Raw genomic sequence first — 14,634 nt, forward strand, 5'->3', positions numbered from 1 at the left:
TCCACGGGATACTGTTCATCTCCACCGTCGACCTCCTCCAGCCTCCACGGGCTCCTGTTCATCCAGCCTCCACCGCGCGCTACTCCACCGGCTACTGTTCAACCACCCCTCCACGGGCACCCCTCCACCGTCTACTGTTCATCCAGCCCTCCACACCACGGGGTCCTGTTCAACCACCCCTCCACGGGCACCCCTCCACCGTCTACTGTTCATCCAGCCCTCCACCACACCACGGGGTCCTGTTCATCCAGAGGCAACGCCACCGCTCACTGTTCATCCAACCCCCCCCCTCGCAACGCTCATTGTTCATCCCAGAGGCAGCATCGATCGGCTTCAGTTAGCAGCAGTAGCGAAGGAATCGGTCGATCGGGTTCAGTTAACAGCCATCGATCGATCGCTCGGGTTCAGTAACGCGTAGTCTGCAGTGCAATCGCTCGGGTTCAGTTAGAGCCCAATGCCTCGCTCGGGTTCAGTTAGAGCCAACGCCTCGCACACACACGCGTACGTGTACGAGAGAAACGCGCATCGCTCGGCCCCCGACCTCCCACCGTAACCGGGAACTCCCCGAAATTTTCCTCGCCCTCGCTTCTACCATGGTTTTTTCCGTCATGGACGGCCCAAAGAATGTCATGCAGCTGCGTCTCTGGCCCGCCCAGGACGAAAAGCCCATTTTCTATCATGATTTTTTGTCATAGAAGTAGGAGCCCACCACATCTATGATGATACCGGGTTTTGTCACAATTATCGTCATAGAAGTGTCATATGTATGACAGAAAAAAAAATTCGTTCGGCCCAAAATGTCACGGATGTGTCTTTTTTTTGTAGTGTCTGTACCCCTGTACCTCTGGACATACTTTGGAACTAAATTATACTATTATGCAAGGTTGTTTCTAATGACAGTAAACTGCATAATGATGTTTCAAATTATTTTGCGCAAGGTTGTTTCTAACGACTTGTCCATTTGCTTATTTCCTTGTTCAGTTTGAAACCAGTCGTTTGGAGCAAATCAGCTCAAAAGAGATCCTTTGTACCATTTGCAGACTACCCACCTTCCTCTGGTAATTCGTTTCTGCTACGTGAATCTTGATGTACAATTCCCATTTCACTTACTGGCAACAACTATTCAACTTAGCTGATAATGAAGGAGATTGACAGGCCTGGAGTCTCGCTCGCCTCTGTTTTCCCCCTATGGACACACATGAGACTCAGATCTTGGCTTGTCATAGAGGAATCGATAGCAAGAATCAACCAGAGAAAGGATGTACACAAGGTACTCGATGGTTTTCCCCCAGCACTAGCTTTGTGTTGAGTTTGTTTTTGTATTTTTCTGTTTATGACTGAAGCAAGGAGAAGCTACACATTGTTGTTCTCCTTTACAGCCTCACGCATACACACAGTGCACATCCAGGCCGTGCAGTACACCATGACCCTCTCACCTTTGCCCATGCCTGTTATACGTGTGCAAAGCATGCCAACAGTGCCCAGCACCGATGCTACATGCCCTGCTTTATTTGTTACAGTACCCCAAGCTAAATTATAGAGAACAAGAATAACTCACAGTCAGAGATCAGATTGAATGAGAACTGGTGCTATAATTGATTCTTTTGCAAGGAGGGGTTTCAGTGTTCAAACATAATGCATTTCCATTTTCAGTTTGACCAAACTTGTATGCGGAGTAAAAGGAAAAGGTGGGGGTATAACGACATATTTGTGATTACATGGTAAAAATATAGGCCTAGGATATTTGAATGTTTGAGTATTTAACCAAAAACTACCACAATTGACGGAAACGTGACGGAAAACTACCACTCTATGAATTTGTGCGAAAAACTACCAAATTTGTCCTAAACCGTGGCAAAAAACTACCAAGTCGCGAAAGTGCTCGCTTCGCCCGCGCTAACCCCGAATCTGACCGGTTGGGCCCGCGAATCAGTTGCCACGCTGGCGAACGGACGGCCGCCGCGCGTTGACGGCCCGTCCGCTGTCGGAACGGCGGCTGTCGGTGGGCCAATAAGTGAGAGCGAGCTCAGCCACTCGCTCAGTCTCTTCCTCCTCGCTCGCTCTCACTCGTCCTCATCCTCTCCCTCTCCCTGGTGCTCTGAGCTAGGTCAGCCTATCGCCGTCGCCGCCGCGGCCATTGCTGCCGGTAGAAGTTGAGGATGCCATCCTGGAATGACAAGGAGAGCTCGGACGAGGACATCAACATGGTTTCAATGGATCCTCAGCTCTTTGTAAGTGCATAATGGTGGGACAGAGTTAGGGTTAGGGTTAGTTCATCCAAATTGGAGATTCCAAGTTGCTTTTGGTTTGATTCGAAGTTTCTTTTGCAGGAAACCCCTGACAGTGTGGTGGAACCATCTTTCTGTGGTTCTTACACTGAATCTGAGCCGACGTGCATGATGCATCATCAGAGGCCGAAGAAGATGGTGGCTTTTGAAGGTGCTTTGACTGGGAGGCGATTCCTGGGTTGTCCTGTGCAGCAGGTATTTAATCTTGAACGCTAACTTGTTTTGCTGGTGGAGATGTGTGATGTGTTTTGCTGCTGGAGATGTGTGGTGCAGCATGTGGTGCAGAGATGTGTGATGTGCAGAGATGTGTGTTGTAGTTTAGAACTGAAACTTGAAAGTGCCATACATATGGAAGCTATATATGAAAGTAGATCTTTAGTTAACTGAATTCAATACATGACTGAACCTGAGAACACATACATGCAGAGATCTTTAGTGTACTGTGAACTGAATGTATTAGTTAGGTGTTTACTGAATATAGCTGTTAACTGGAAAAGAACAGAGTTAAATGAATTTATATCTACTGCTAAATATAGCTGTTAACTGAAATTATCTCTGATGCTAAGTCAGGTGTTGTGTGCTTACTGTGAAATAATTATGTTTGCTTCTGTAGGATGTAGGTGTGAACTATGGGGTTGTGGAGTGGGTGGATGGTCCTTGGTCAGAGATTCTACAAAGGTGCCTAACCAGGATTTGGGACATGTACCATGAGCAGAACTTGGGAAGGGTGAATGACAAACAAGCCCATGAGAAGGAGGTGGCCAAGCTACAGAAGGAAATTGATTTCCTGTCAAACAACTGCAGCCAGTTGGTGGAAGATGTATCCAAGCTATTTGACTATCAAGATGGCAAGATGTCTCATGACATGGACTATACCAGTCAGGCAATCAATGAACTAAATGAGAAGAAGAAACAACTTGAGGATCAGGCAAAGATTGAGTTAAGTATGGAAAAGCTGAAGCTTGCCAAGGAGCAAAGGTGCATTCTTCAAAGCCAAGCAGATATCATTCAGAACATGAGGAAGGCCATGAAGGAAGTGGAGGGGGACAGGGACCTACTTAAGCAAGAGAAGAAGAAGCTGGAGTATCTGATTGTTGATCTGCTCAATGCTGGGCATGCCAGCAAAGATAAGCTGGAGAGGATCAAGGCAATTATGAATGAGTGAACTGGTTGGTGTGTGGGTTAAGTAATTAGTAGGCCTATATATATAGCTGGCCTTGGAATGTCATGCATGTTAGGTGTATATTTTGGGAAAGTTTCATGTGCTTTCAGAATGGTATGAGGGAGGAAGGTACTGTTATGGTTTAAGAACTAGTTGGTTTTATCTATGATGTAATGACTATTATGTTAAGACCTACTATGCTAAGTGAGTACTCATGCTAAGTTAAGTAAGTAAGAATGTTTTATCTATGATGAGGCTGTTTTACTCTGCATATATCATGTGTGGATAACTGACAGTAGTGACATAGTTGGAAGTAGCAAGTAACATATATAGCAGTTAGCTTAGATAGTCTGACAAATAACTTAACATATGTAGTAAGTAGCAAGTAGCAAGTAACATATATAGATAGTCTGACATAGATAGATAGTACTGCCATTCATAGTCTGACATAGATAGCAACTACTAGTAGATAGTGCCTGACATAAATAGCAACTAGTAGTAGATAGTGCCTGACGAAACTGAACCTAGGAACTTACTGAACATTTGAAAGTTCAGGACTGACGAAACTGAACATTAGTGCACTGAAGTAACTGAAGGCAGCACTTCACTCCTCCTTCTTCAGCATCTTCAGGCACTGGGAGCAGCGCACCGCAGTCACAGCCGCCCTCTTCTTCTTGGCCGGCGCCTGCTCCAGCACATCTTCCTCGCCGCCATCTTGTTCTTGCTTCACGACGATGCCGTCTGGGAGATCGGCGACCTCCGGCAGCGCATCCACGTGGATTGGGAGGTTCCTATCCCCCTCCACGGCGTCGAGGACGGGAGCCAGCAGCTGCACTTCAGGCTCGTCGTCGGAGAGGACGACGACCTCATCCACCTCGTCGTCAGAGTCGTCAAAGGGCTCGTCCTCATCATCGTCACTGGACTCGTCGTCAGAGGACTCGCCGTTAGAGTCGTCAGAGGGCCCAAGGACCCATGGATTGCGCCTCTCCCAGTAGGCGTTGTTGATTGGGGCTGGGAGAGCGAGGACGGCGTCGGTGACGTGGTCCGTGGCGGTCGGCGGCGTGGTGGATGAGCAGTACATCCACCATCGGGAGCGCTGCCTGGGTCGGGGGAGCGCTGCACCTCGCGCATCGCCCACAACAGAATGGTCGGCGGCGGGATGGTGCAGCCAGCTGGGAAGGCGCGCTGCTTTTCAGCAGCTGTCATCACCTTCACAAGGCCGCGGGCGTGGTTCCTCAGCATCGCCAAACTGGGGAACCAGCGCGCGATCTCCCTGTACTGCGCGCGCATCTCCTGGTTGTTGTCGGCGAGAGCTTCGATGGCCAGCTGCCAGTCCATGGCGACGGTGGTGGCGGCAGTTGTCGGCGGTGATTTCGACAGGAGAGAGGAGGAAGTGGAGTGGGCGGTGCGAGCGTGGCGAGTGGGCGAGTGAGCAGAGGGCGTGGTGGGTGGACACGTAATTAAGTCGTAGAATCTAAACGGCTGGTTTTACTCAACGCACGCTCACCACGCTGCCGGCTGCAACGCACGCTGAACAGACGACGTGGCTAACAACATATAATAAGTTTGGCCGATGCTAGTCAAACAAATCACCAGCACTAGCCCATTGGTATTGAACGCATGGTTACAACCAACTGGTCCTGGGTTCGAGCCCCAGGCCAGACTTTTTTTGTGCAGAATTTTTTTTCTAAAATGAATTTGGCAGTAACTTCTGAACTGTAGAAATGGCAATGTAAAACAAATAAAACAAATTAAAACAATTACAACATGCACCTAAACTGTACAAATGGCAAAGTAAAACAAAAAAACAAATCAAAACAAATCAGTAGCACTTAGCCCATTGGTATTGGGCACAAATAAGTACCATACATTCAACATTGTCCACAAGTTCACATGTTTGAATTTAAGCAGGCTAGTAGCACAACACACATTTAGTAGCAGAACACAAACTTAGTACCATACACTCAAACTAAGTAGCAGAACACAAACTTAGAAACAGAGTTTCAATAGTTTCCACTAGCATTGAGATAGGATGCAAACTTGCTAGGAGGTTTCCTCTTCCTCTTGCCTGCCAATATCCCTGGTTCTCCAGTGGATGTTCTTGGTGCATTGAATGTTCTTGTTGATGCTGATCCTCTTGGAGCTCTTGTTGATGTTGATCCTGTTGCAGGTGCCTGGCTGCTCCTGCTGAAACTGTTGATGTTGAACCTCTCTTATTTGCTGCTATTTTTCTGTTCCTCATTGCTTTAGGAGGTGGAGCAGATGATGCTGGCATCTGTGAAGTTTGGTGTTGAGGTGGTGGTTGTGGAGGTGGATGTGTAGCACTAGAGGAACCCCTAAAAATTTCTCTATTCTCCTGCATGACAAAATTAATCAGTTAGTAAATAGACCAGAACTAAAATAATTAAACAAAGAATGCATAATTTTTTAATGACCTGGTGTAAGTTCTTTCTCATCTCAAGACTAGGTTTTAGAGCTTTCCCACAGTTTGTATATCTGTGGCCTTGTAGACCACAATTGCTGCATGTAATTGTTCCCATCCTGCTTGTGTCCTTTGGTGCAGGCACCTCAAACTGGCCCTTTCTCCTAGCTGTCTGTTTCTTGCCTGCTTTTTCTTTGAACACCGGGGGCTCAATATCCTGAGTATGGGTGCCAGGCCAGAATTCAGGACCAGGGACAGGGTACACTATGTCTTTGTATGCTTCAATATATATTGCTTTTTTGAAAAATTCATGCACATAGTCCTCTGGGTGCATGTGAATCTTGCTCATTGCTGCTATTGCATGACTGCATGTCACACCTGTCATGTCCCACCTCCTGCAGTCACATGATTTACTAGCTAGGTTCACACAGTACTGATTTTCCTTACTAGACACTTGCCAAATGTCAGGACCTGCCTTATATGCATCACAAAATTTGGCATACTTCTTATTCTCCTCTAGTTTCTCTGAATAGTTGGGTGTGATCATCCACCTGCTGTTCTCTGTTTTTTCCCTAGTCTTCTGCCTTTTGATCATCTGCTTAGTCTTAATTCCTTCAAACATAGTCCTAATTGGTTTAGCCCTAACATCAAGGATCATTTTGTTGAAAACCTCACTAAGGTTGTTCACAACAAGATCAGTTTTGCAATTGTAATCCATTGCAGACCTACACCAAGTCTCCTTTGGAATTTTTTTAAGCCACTTCCAGGCATCCTCACACTCTGCTTTAAGCTCTGCCATTGCTAATTCATGGCCATGTTTGGTGAATGAGTAGCTAGCCTGATCTACTAGCTTCTTTAGTTCTGCTCCTCTGAAACCAGCTGACTGAAAATTTGCATATATGTGACTGAGGCAGTATCTCTGAGGGGAATCAGGGAACACCTCATTTATAGCCTTAAGAAGACCCTGATTGTAAATTAATAACCATGGTCATGAACAAAAAGAAATAAAGCTCCTAATAACAATATATAGCTGAACTACTGGCTAAGATAGGGTGCATACCTTTTGCCTGTCAGAAATAATGGTGTAGGTTCCAGATTTGCTACCACTTCCAATGCAACATCTTAGCTGGGTTAGGAACCATGTCCAACTCTCTAAATCTTCCTTATCAACCACACCAAAGGCTATGGGGTAGATGTTGTTGTTGCCATCTCTTCATGTGGCTGCAAGAATTTGCTGTCCAGTGGTTAGCTTGATGAAGCAACCATCAAGCCCTGCATCCATACCCAAATTAGCTACCATAAATTTACAACAAGATATTTTGAACCAAATGCAGTTATAGATTTACCTATAAAGGGTCTGCAACCATTAAGAAATCCTTGCTTTGATGCATGCAAGCAGTAGAACATGTACTTAAATCTAGGAGTTGGGGCAGGGTTTTCTGGGTCCTCAAATGTTGTAACTACACACCTGCTACCAGGGTTTGTGTCAATAACTGCTTGTAGGTAGTCCCTCGGTCTATAGTACTGCTCCTTCTGGTCACCTTGTACAACCTTAATAGCCTTCCTCCTTGCCCTATAGGCCACACTCTTTGATACATCAATTGAAAACTTGACTTTGTTGTTTTTAATAAGTGAATCCACAGGTGCTCTAGGATCTGCTCTAAGAGAAGGCTCAACTGCTTTGGAAAGCCACTTAGTAGTAACCTTTGTGTTCTCTGCTGATGCTGGACAAGTGTGCTCCATGTTACACTTCTTAATGCAAAATGTTCTTTCATGAGCTATCCTCGAAGCACACATGTAAAATTCACATCTATGCTCTCTCTGTGAACACCAAACAATAATTCTTGTTGGAGTGTTCCTGTGGTAGTGAAAAGACCTCAAAGTCCTTATATGAAAATCTCTTAATGCTTCCCTGAACTGGTAAACACTATCAAAACACAAGCTCTTGCACAAGAGTAAATGTGAATTGGGAATTGACGGGTCAAAATATAGCCTTTCCTTCATCTTTTTCTTACTACTCTTTGTCTTTGGCTTCTTCATGAGGTATGGTAGTTCAACTTCATCTTTTTCTTCCTCATCACTTATGCCTGCATCACCAGCAAAACAAAACTCATCTGCTTCAGGAAACCAATCTTCAAAACGTTTTTTCTCTACCTCATTGTGACATCTGCTAGTTGGACCAGGATTCTTCACATGTTTCACAATAGCAGTAGTTTGCCATGCTGTATCCTCTTCAGAGGCACACTCTATTTCCATTTGTTGAACAGCTTCAGCACTCCCATCTGAATGAACTGAATCCTCAGAACAAAATTCAGACACTTCAGTGTCTCCTTCAAAGTGGTTCAAATCTACCTCTCTTTGAATCCTGCTCCTCTCAAGCTGAGCCTTTCTATCATCTATCTGATTCTGAAGCTTAGATTCCTCCACAACCATTTTCACACAGCAGCTCTCTTGAGTGTTCATGTAATTCTCATTAGCATGTGTACTAATTCCAGGTTCAACATTTCTCACAACCTTGTTCACTAGCTTGACATTATGAGAAAACTCCAACATTTCATGAACACTAGCTTCATTACCTAAATACTTTACTCTTTCAGATCCAATTTCCTCCTCCTTCACATAGTACATGTAATCACTGTCCCCATACCCTTCACTAGCAATGAGTGATTGTAGAGTAAGCAAAGAAATATCTGACTCAAATATACCCCTTTTCACAGGGTTTCTTCCTTCTAAATGAAACCATATCTCCCACTTCTGGTCAGCCAAACTGCACAAATAAGTGCTCATGAATTGAATTGAAATTGACTGAGCTACAACTGCAATACAGTTTACTGCACATGTCCAACTAACAGAAACAAACACATCTTACTAATTTGCCAGATTGAAGCAGCTAACCAAAGGCCCAGCAGATGATACTTGCATACCTGCAACCCATTGGCGATGACTGGGAGAGCAGTGCCTCCGGTTGCTGCGAGCCGGCCTGCGTCGAGAAACTGGTGCTCCCCAACCAATTATCGACTGAGCCGCTGGCCATCGGTGGAGGCGCGGGCGAGGCAGCAGCGTCCAAACTTGTGTCAACGCCGCCAGCGTCGCCGCCGCCAACGTCGCCGCCGCCAGCGCCGCCACCCTCCGGAATCAACGACGACATGGCGGCCGCCACCTAGTTCAGAGAGAGGGAGAGGAGGGAGAGAGTGAAGCGAGAGGGGAACAGATCAGATCTTGACCCGCACCCGACCGACAGCCGCCGTTCCGACAGCGGACGGGCTGATAACAGCCGTCAACGCGCGGCGGCCGACCGTTAGCCTGCGTGGCAACTGATTCGTGGGCCCAACCGATCAGATTCGGGGTTAGCGCGGGCGAAGCGAGCGACTTGGTAGTTTTTTGCCATGGTTTAGGACAAATTTGGTAGTTTTTCGCACAAATTCGTAGGTGGTAGTTTTCCGTCACGTTTTCATCAATTGTGGTAGTTTTTGGTTAAATACTCTTGAATGTTTACATATAAATGTAATCCTCTACCCGCAAAATAATAATACAAATGTAGTCCTCTTATATTTCGTAGCTTCCTGTTACCAGGATTGATAGCTATCGTATTTCATTTCGTTGTTTAGTAATGAATTGTTGTGATGCATTTTTTTCTTTAATCCTTACTACTTTTAAAGCAGCCTTCTTGCGCAGATCATTTTGTATAGATGTATAACGGCATGCCCGTGATTGCTCTGTAAAAACCCGGCCTAGGATATATGAATACTTCCATATAAACATATGCCTCTTCTATTTTGTAGCTTCTCATTCTAAGGAACGATATATATCATATTTCATTATGTTGTTTCGGTAAATAAATTTGTAGCTCAGGTCAACTAGGAGATGATGTAAACCAAGTCGCTCACCGGTTTAAGATTGTATGTTCTGAACTTTCGTTGCTTTATGAAAGGACAAAAGATGTTAGATATGCATGCTACTACAGTTGAGCCATTTTTCAGTTTTCTACATGAGCCACAGTGCCGAAGCCTTTGGACAGGCACTTTGTGGTAGAATGTGTCAAACATAGGTCTGTTTGCTAGAATATGTGTTGTGCCCATGGTGCAACTAGCATACACAAAATCACTTTGCTATTTTTTTTTCATAATGCTACATTCCATCAATTAAATGACTTCTTATTGTTTTGAATCTACTTATATAGGTGTTTAAAGATTTACTTTGTTCCAACGCCTACTTTGGATCATAGGAAACTAAAAAAAAGAGGGCGCCGCCACCACCGTCATCAGGCTGGCCCACATCCACGCGCTGCTCGGCGTCACCAGGTCACCGGCACAACTCCTCACGCCCAGGTCATTGAACATTTTCGGCTGCTTTTGGTGCGCCACATTTAGAGTCTTTCTTTTCCATTTTACCGTGTTTGCATGGTAAGATGTTTGGTCGGATTTGAAGGTTCGTAGCCTTGACTCCAAAGCTTCAAGCTCTTATAGAAATTAGAACTGAGGGCCTTTTAAAATGAGTCCTGCATAATAGTGTTGTTCAGTGGGATGCAGAATTTTTTTTGTCTGATCGGCTATCCTTGGTGCTGATTTAAGTACTGATTTCATCATCATATGACCACAATAAAGAAGCTGTGTGTATAAATATTACTAACTGCTGATACTTTGCATCAGTGATTTCAATTATGTTGGCCCTCCTTAAGATTGCTTGGGAATGTGAGGCTTAAAAGTTTCAACCTTGTGCAATGTGCTTCTCGGGTGTGGATTTGTGTTTGACTAATTAACGGTTCTGTACTTATAGCAAGTGAATTTTTTTCTCATATTAATATGTGCCCGAATAATATTAATGAACACTCTTTTAATACATGATTTACTCTTGGCCTTTGCGTCATTGGCCCAACGGTGATCTAGTCTGTCATACCGCGCGCTCGAACTGGACCAACGTTCGGAAAACGGCCGCCGTCCATGAGCAGATATTTAATTGGACGCGGACCCACCATCACCCACCTCCGCACGACTGAGCAAATCCCCAACCACCAGGCCACGGCTTCCTCGCAGTTGTCACCGCAGCTCCAATGGAGTCGTCGCCGTCGAGCACCCAGCGCAGATCGACGGACAGCGCCCTCCCCCTGATCCCATGCTCGACCTCGTTTCGGCAAAAAAGATAAGTAGGTTCCAGAGAGGAGCTAGGTCTGTGAGTGGGTGGCGGCGGCGGCGGCGGCACCAGCGCGGTTGCGTTGTGGGTTCCGGTGGCTTATACAGCGAGCGGGATAGGTTGACGGCGCAGGGGCAAAAATGGCGACGAACTTCCCGGTGACTCCAGTACGCAGGTGATGTTTGTTCTCCTAGCAGTAAAAAAATTGATTTTTTGGTTGGATCCGGGCGACCGCGGCCTGAATATTGTTCGAATCGATTAGCAGGCTGCCCATATTCGCGGAGGAGGCGTGCAACGCTGCAGTTTTAATGAACATGATTGGTGCTGGAGGTACTGCGAGAGAGGAATTAGGCGACGGATCCAGGTGGGGAACAGCAGCGGGGGATGATTCACACAGGAAGAAGCGGTGAGCTGTACGGCGATCAGACAAGTGTTGCTGGTGGCGGAGCCATGTCCGTTTTTTAGTGAGATCGAAGGGGACAACGCAGATGTAATTGAGCAATGGAGCGCCCAAGTGAACATGGAGGCTGAGCAGGATGCTCAGATTGATGACCGTGCCGAGAGTGTGAATGGAGGTTCAGCTCAGTCCACTGGCAAAATGGATCCACAGGAACCAGGCTGGACAAACAGGTATTGATCCTGTTCTTGCCATCCGCAATATTTTCGGTTATTGTGTTCTCAAAAACTATTGCATGATGCGTGTGCCACCCTGCTTGATTTTGTGTTTTGGAAGTAAGAAAAGTTTTCAGATGCAGGCAATCTTGGTAATTGAAATATGGGGGCATGTTTTTGTTGAAATGCAGGGTGAGGGTTGGGAAACATCCTCCTGACAGGACACCGTGCCTGGACAGAGTTGGCGCACTGGAGCAGACAAGCTTGGTGAGCATGTAGTTGAGCTACATTGGGTTAACTTTTGACTCACCCGGCGAGGCTTCTGATTTCTACAACCTGTATTCGTGGAAGCATGGTTTTGGGATGAGATATCGAAAGAGCAGGCTTAATGCCGAGAAGACGAAATGCATGCAAGAGGTTGTATGTGACTGCTCCGTAAGTATTTATGTTCTACAAGAAAAACTTTATGCTTTCCTCATTCGGTATGTGTGTATCCAGTAGTGTTGATTCCAAGTTTCGGGGTGGGTGGGCTATGATTGCAGTGAAAACCAATAAAAGAAAACAATAGGTCTTGCCGGTGCGAGTGCCCGGCAATGATAAGATTGCTTCGAACCCATGACAAATGGACGGTACATTACAGAACACAGGGCAAACCACAACCACTCGCTCACAACTACATGTGGGGAGAAAGTGGACTGACCGTCACACAAGCACATTGATGTGTCCACAAAGGATGTCATAAAACAGCTGAGGCAGAGTAATGTAAATGTCACAAAGGTTTATAGTATTGTATAAAAAAAATTGAGATATCGATAATGTTTCGTTTACGAAACGGACACTGAGAAATCTGTGCGGGAAAATAAACAAGGAACGGGCACAGGATGATGTTAGGAAAAAACATAGATGTATTTGCGGAGATAGCTGCAAAGGACCAGTAATTTGTGTTCAGGATTCAGCCTGATGCAGACGGCCGGATCAAGAACTTGATGTGGGCAACGAGGAGCAGTAGGAATCAGTACATCTATTATGGTGATGTTGTAAACGTTTGACACGGGGCTGGCGTTTTGGCTCCGAACAGTACCCCGAAAAAAATATTAAATGTTTTAAATTCTGAAAAAAAATTGTAGATGATCATGCTGGTGTCGCAAGCATGCTTGACAATTTTCATGCGGAACGGAGCAGCGGGGGTTCGTCGGTGAAAAAAATAAAATTGGGGTGACATTTGGTCTTCGATTTGTTTATTTTGCGCAAGCCGAAATGCTTAACCTTTTTGCCTCAAAATTTACGGATAGCATTTGTATGTGGCAAAGATCACACAAAAAAAATTGTCTCAATTTTGTTGACATTTGAAAAAAATTTGGACCCGGGAGCCAAATTGACCAAATCTGTACGACATGCCATTCGGCTTGTTCGTCGGGGTGAACGACCACTTTTAGAGCATTATATTAGCTGGGGTGCTTCTTCGGGGTGAGCAGATGGAAAGCTTTGAGTGGGTTTGTAAAGAATTTGACTGGATGATGGGTGGCACCCCTCCGGTGGCCATCCTGACAGGTAATGCTTGTACTGTATTTGTCCTTAAAAAATTTGCTGCCCCATGTACTATGATTTTTTTTAAACAGAAGGGTTAGCCAATAACAAATGATTCTTGTTTGTTGTAGACCAATGCAGGGCAATGGAGGTTGCAATTAAGAACACTTTGCCGACGACAGCTCATCGATGGTGCAAATGGCACGTGCTGGAGAAAGCAAAGGAGACCTTAGGGCCAATGTACACAAAGATGAGTGAGTTCAGAGCTGAGTTCCATAAAGTTATCAACCACATGTTGACGATTGAAGAGTTTGAAGAGGCGTGGAAGATGCTGGTGGAGAAGTACAGCCTGAAGACCCATGTGTACATGACCCAGATATACGAAATCAGGCACAAGTGGGTGAAACCGTACTTCAAGTGTGTTTTCTGCGCAAATATGACCAGCCCGCAGAGAAGCGAGAGTGCGAACGGCATGTTGAAGTCGTATGTGCCGCCGGGGTGCCCAATGCACATGTTTGTGAAGAAGTACATGCATTTGCAGTTCTACATCGACTCCGGAGAAAGCTATGAAGAGAAGAGGACCAAAACTGTGAGTGTTCAGTTCTCAAGTGTGTGTCTGTTCGTACAGAGTAGACTGACCCGTCTCCGAAGAAAGCTATGAAGAGAAGAGGACCAAAACTGTGAGTGTTCAGTTCTCGAGTGTGTTCGTACAGAGTAGACTGACCGTGTTATTCGTGCAGGGTGGTGTAATGCCAGTTCGGCGATCTGTTGTACCATCATAAAAATGACGAATGTTATCTGAAAGCAATCTTTCTCCAACTTTCTTGATTTTTCAGTTATGTTCCTCTTCACGAATTCCTCAGCTGCACACAAGCTGTGAGACGACGCTAGATCCATGCCAAGTGTTTTCTTTATGCAAGAAATGACTCATTGATGTTGCCATCCGGGCCACGGGCATCATACCCACATATGTTGCTCTGAATCTGAGAATTTTTGACTCACTGATCACCAGGGCTCGGCGGCGTACAATCTACCTTGCTCGTGCACCATGAACTGAGCCTGGGATTCAGCTTCTGAATCTTCGGCAATTCAAACATCGTTTTTGCAGCACTTAAAACGATCTCCAAGGCTGGATCCCGTCGGTCCGCAGATGAATGTCAGCACCTATTCTTTTCTGCCGAAACGAGGTCTGAGCTGGTGGGGTAGGTGTCCCTTCATTATTCCCAACTGACAAGTGGACCTGGCTAACGGAGATAGCCCTCCAAATTAACCATCTGTACCAGGTGTCCATGGCACGGTTCGTCAACAACCGTCACCGCGCCCTAGCGGCGCCGTCCGAGAAGCCAAGCCCACGTTATCGTACACAGGAGGGTCCACAGTGTATTCCGCATTTTTTACTTCCGTATAGAGCAGACAATGATTGCTGGTTCAGATCTCGATGCTTGCATGTGCGGCCGAGATATAGGGACCACCTGGACCTGGGAGCCAAATTG

General features: G+C 45.8%; 1 protein-coding gene across 3 annotated transcripts; it reads left to right on the forward strand.

Annotated features, from left to right (window-relative positions):
- The first annotated feature begins 10,839 nt into the window (after positions 1–10,839).
- Positions 10,840–13,960, forward strand: LOC123166317 (protein FAR1-RELATED SEQUENCE 5). Of its 3 annotated transcripts, none has more exons than XM_044584101.1 (5): positions 10,840–11,177; positions 11,268–11,632; positions 11,806–11,881; positions 11,966–12,031; positions 13,273–13,960. In XM_044584101.1, exons 2-5 carry the CDS (start codon positions 11,523–11,525, stop codon positions 13,372–13,374), a joined length of 354 nt encoding a protein of 117 aa, XP_044440036.1. In that variant the 5' UTR covers positions 10,840–11,177; positions 11,268–11,522; the 3' UTR covers positions 13,375–13,960. The 3 variants fall into 3 exon arrangements, with proteins under 3 accessions (XP_044440036.1, XP_044440035.1, XP_044440034.1); XM_044584100.1 differs by having other exon boundaries at positions 10,841–11,177; positions 11,966–12,049; XM_044584099.1 differs by lacking the exons at positions 10,840–11,177; positions 11,268–11,632; positions 11,806–11,881; positions 11,966–12,031 and adding an exon at positions 12,056–13,165.
- The last annotated feature ends 674 nt before the right edge of the window (positions 13,961–14,634 follow it).

This window comes from Triticum aestivum, chromosome 7D (assembly GCF_018294505.1).
Source record: "Triticum aestivum cultivar Chinese Spring chromosome 7D, IWGSC CS RefSeq v2.1, whole genome shotgun sequence".
NCBI classification, from domain to species: Eukaryota; Viridiplantae; Streptophyta; class Magnoliopsida; order Poales; family Poaceae; genus Triticum; species Triticum aestivum.